This window comes from Poecilia reticulata, linkage group LG12, assembly GCF_000633615.1.
Source record: "Poecilia reticulata strain Guanapo linkage group LG12, Guppy_female_1.0+MT, whole genome shotgun sequence".
Taxonomy (NCBI): Eukaryota; Metazoa; Chordata; class Actinopteri; order Cyprinodontiformes; family Poeciliidae; genus Poecilia; species Poecilia reticulata.
In genome coordinates, this window is record NC_024342.1 from 814,006 (window position 1) to 816,216 (window position 2,211).

Sequence of the window (2,211 nt, forward strand, 5' to 3'; positions counted from 1 at the left end):
TTTTCTGTCTGTCCCTGAACGCCTCTTGATCTGTCAGATAAAACCGCAGCTGCACCTGAGGTCGCTAACACACACACACACACACACACACACACACACACACACACACACACACACACACACACACACACACACACACACACACACACACTGGTGAACCCTGTGAAGCTGTGGAAACGGCCTGCAGCAGCTTCATGTAAAGCACTTTTATTTAATAAAAACTCTAAAGTTGGCTCGTTGTTTCCAACCGATGCATTGAATCAAAGCTGGAGTTTTATACATTTCTCGCCATTTTAACCTATCACGGCCTGTTTATTATTTATATTAATGTTGTTATTATCAGGGGCTTTTAAATATGTTTGAGATTAAACGATTCTAAAGAAAGGCTATTTTAAAAAAGTTTTTTATTCTTAAAAAATGCTTCCGAATGGTGCTCACTCCTTCCTAAAGAGCAGAGTGAATTGGGTTTTATTCGGTCGGGTCCACTGCCCTCTGGAGGTGCCGATCGGGGCCTGAAAACGGGCGAGGTCAAGCTGAAGTCCAGACAGGAAAACCGAGGCTCCTCAGCGGGCAGCAGGCTGCTCTCTGTCGGCTTCAAACTCAACTGCTCCGCGGGTTGTAGGACACACTCCATAGGACGCCTCCATAATATTTTTCTAATAAAATATATATTTTAAACTAAATATACTTGGGAATGCGCTTTTTTCACCCAGTTTGGTGTATTAAAATCAACACATTCTCTCATATTAATTGGATTTTTATGCTGTGCGAAATTCTTAATTGTAATAATTAATTACGCTGAATATCTATTTAATTTCTCTAACTTGTAAATATATTTGCGCAAAATATTCCTACAGTGCTGAAGTGGCGCGGCTCTTATTTGTCTATTCAACGGGCTTTGTGGCAATTATGGTTATTACATCAAATCAGAGCGAGTTGGTGCTGTCGAATCTACCTGAAATTTATTTATATATATATACATATATATATATAATCATTCATTGGATTCTACTCGTTTTTTTTTGTATATCTTCCAAATGTAGAAACCAATCTGTAAATTTTGATTTTCTGAAAACCCAAAATCTATTTTCTTGCTTTAACTGGATAATATGGACTGATAGGTTTCGTTCTAAACAGGGCGTTGAATAATAATAATAATAATAATAATAATAATAATAATAATAATAATAATAATAATAATAATAATATCATAATTTATATAGCGAGCAATTCACAATGCATGTCGTCTCAAGGGGCACTTTCCCCCCCCAAAATTATAAAAATAATAAAATTATTATTATTATTATTATTATTATTATTATTATTATTATTATTATTATTATTATTATTATTATTATTATTTTAGCTATGGAACATATGAGTTTTGACTCGTGTTTTTGTTTGGAGGGATGTTGTTAGAACCTGTCAGCCTGTCAATGATGAAGTGAATTCAGTTTGTGAATGAATGAGAAACAGAAAGAGGAATCCGGCCTAATCATTGGTCAGTTTGACCTGACTCCACACTCTCACGCTGGCCTTCCTCCTGTGGTTCCCATCTTCCTCTTCCTCACATTGAAGCTCCAGTGAAACTAAATGTGCTGGTGGCAGCGGGCCAGGTTCGGTGGGGTCTGCTCTGACCCAGAACACAACCGGACATCCTCCGGTTTGCTGGACAGACCGCTGAGTTGTGGACTGTGTCGCGGCTCTCGCGTTTCTTCCTTTTGAACAGTTATTTTGTGTTTAAGCAGCAAAGGAGAACCGCGAAGCTGTCACCAATGATTATTCTATCAACTTTTACATGGACCGAGCTTCATGCGATGTTATATTTATGATGATAAAGAACGAAGTGAATGTTTTATTCCTGCACTGTGGGGCCTCCGCTCACGCTCCAGGGACCAGACTCCCAGCCGGCCTTCTGCCCGGGATGCGGCTCACACCTGCCGCTTCGAGCCCCGTGTTCCGCTCTGGAGGCTGAGGCTTCATCTCACGGATCCGTCCTCACTTAAATTATGTTCACTGCAGGGAAGTGAAAGAGCTGTAGATCACAAAACGAGTAAAACAACGAGAGAAACAGAGAAAGAAACAGGAGAAAAAAATCCTTAATATGAAGGAAATATTTACCCGTTTCTATATGTTGATCTCTAACAGTTTTATTCTTTTTTGATATTTAAACATTCTTTTTAGCTTGCTTGTGTGTGTTAAACCTGCCCT

The 2,211-nt window shown here is 38.9% G+C and overlaps 1 protein-coding gene across 1 annotated transcript in view; it reads left to right on the forward strand.

Moving 5' to 3' along the window:
* Positions 1-2,006, forward strand: part of nkx6.1 (NK6 homeobox 1) — a 4,782-nt gene extending 2,776 nt beyond the window's left edge. The window contains exon 3 of the mRNA XM_008423792.2: positions 1,893-2,006. Within this exon, the coding sequence (XP_008422014.1) occupies positions 1,893-2,006 (114 nt within the window). The remainder of the gene's footprint in view (positions 1-1,892) is intronic.
* The last annotated feature ends 205 nt before the right edge of the window (positions 2,007-2,211 follow it).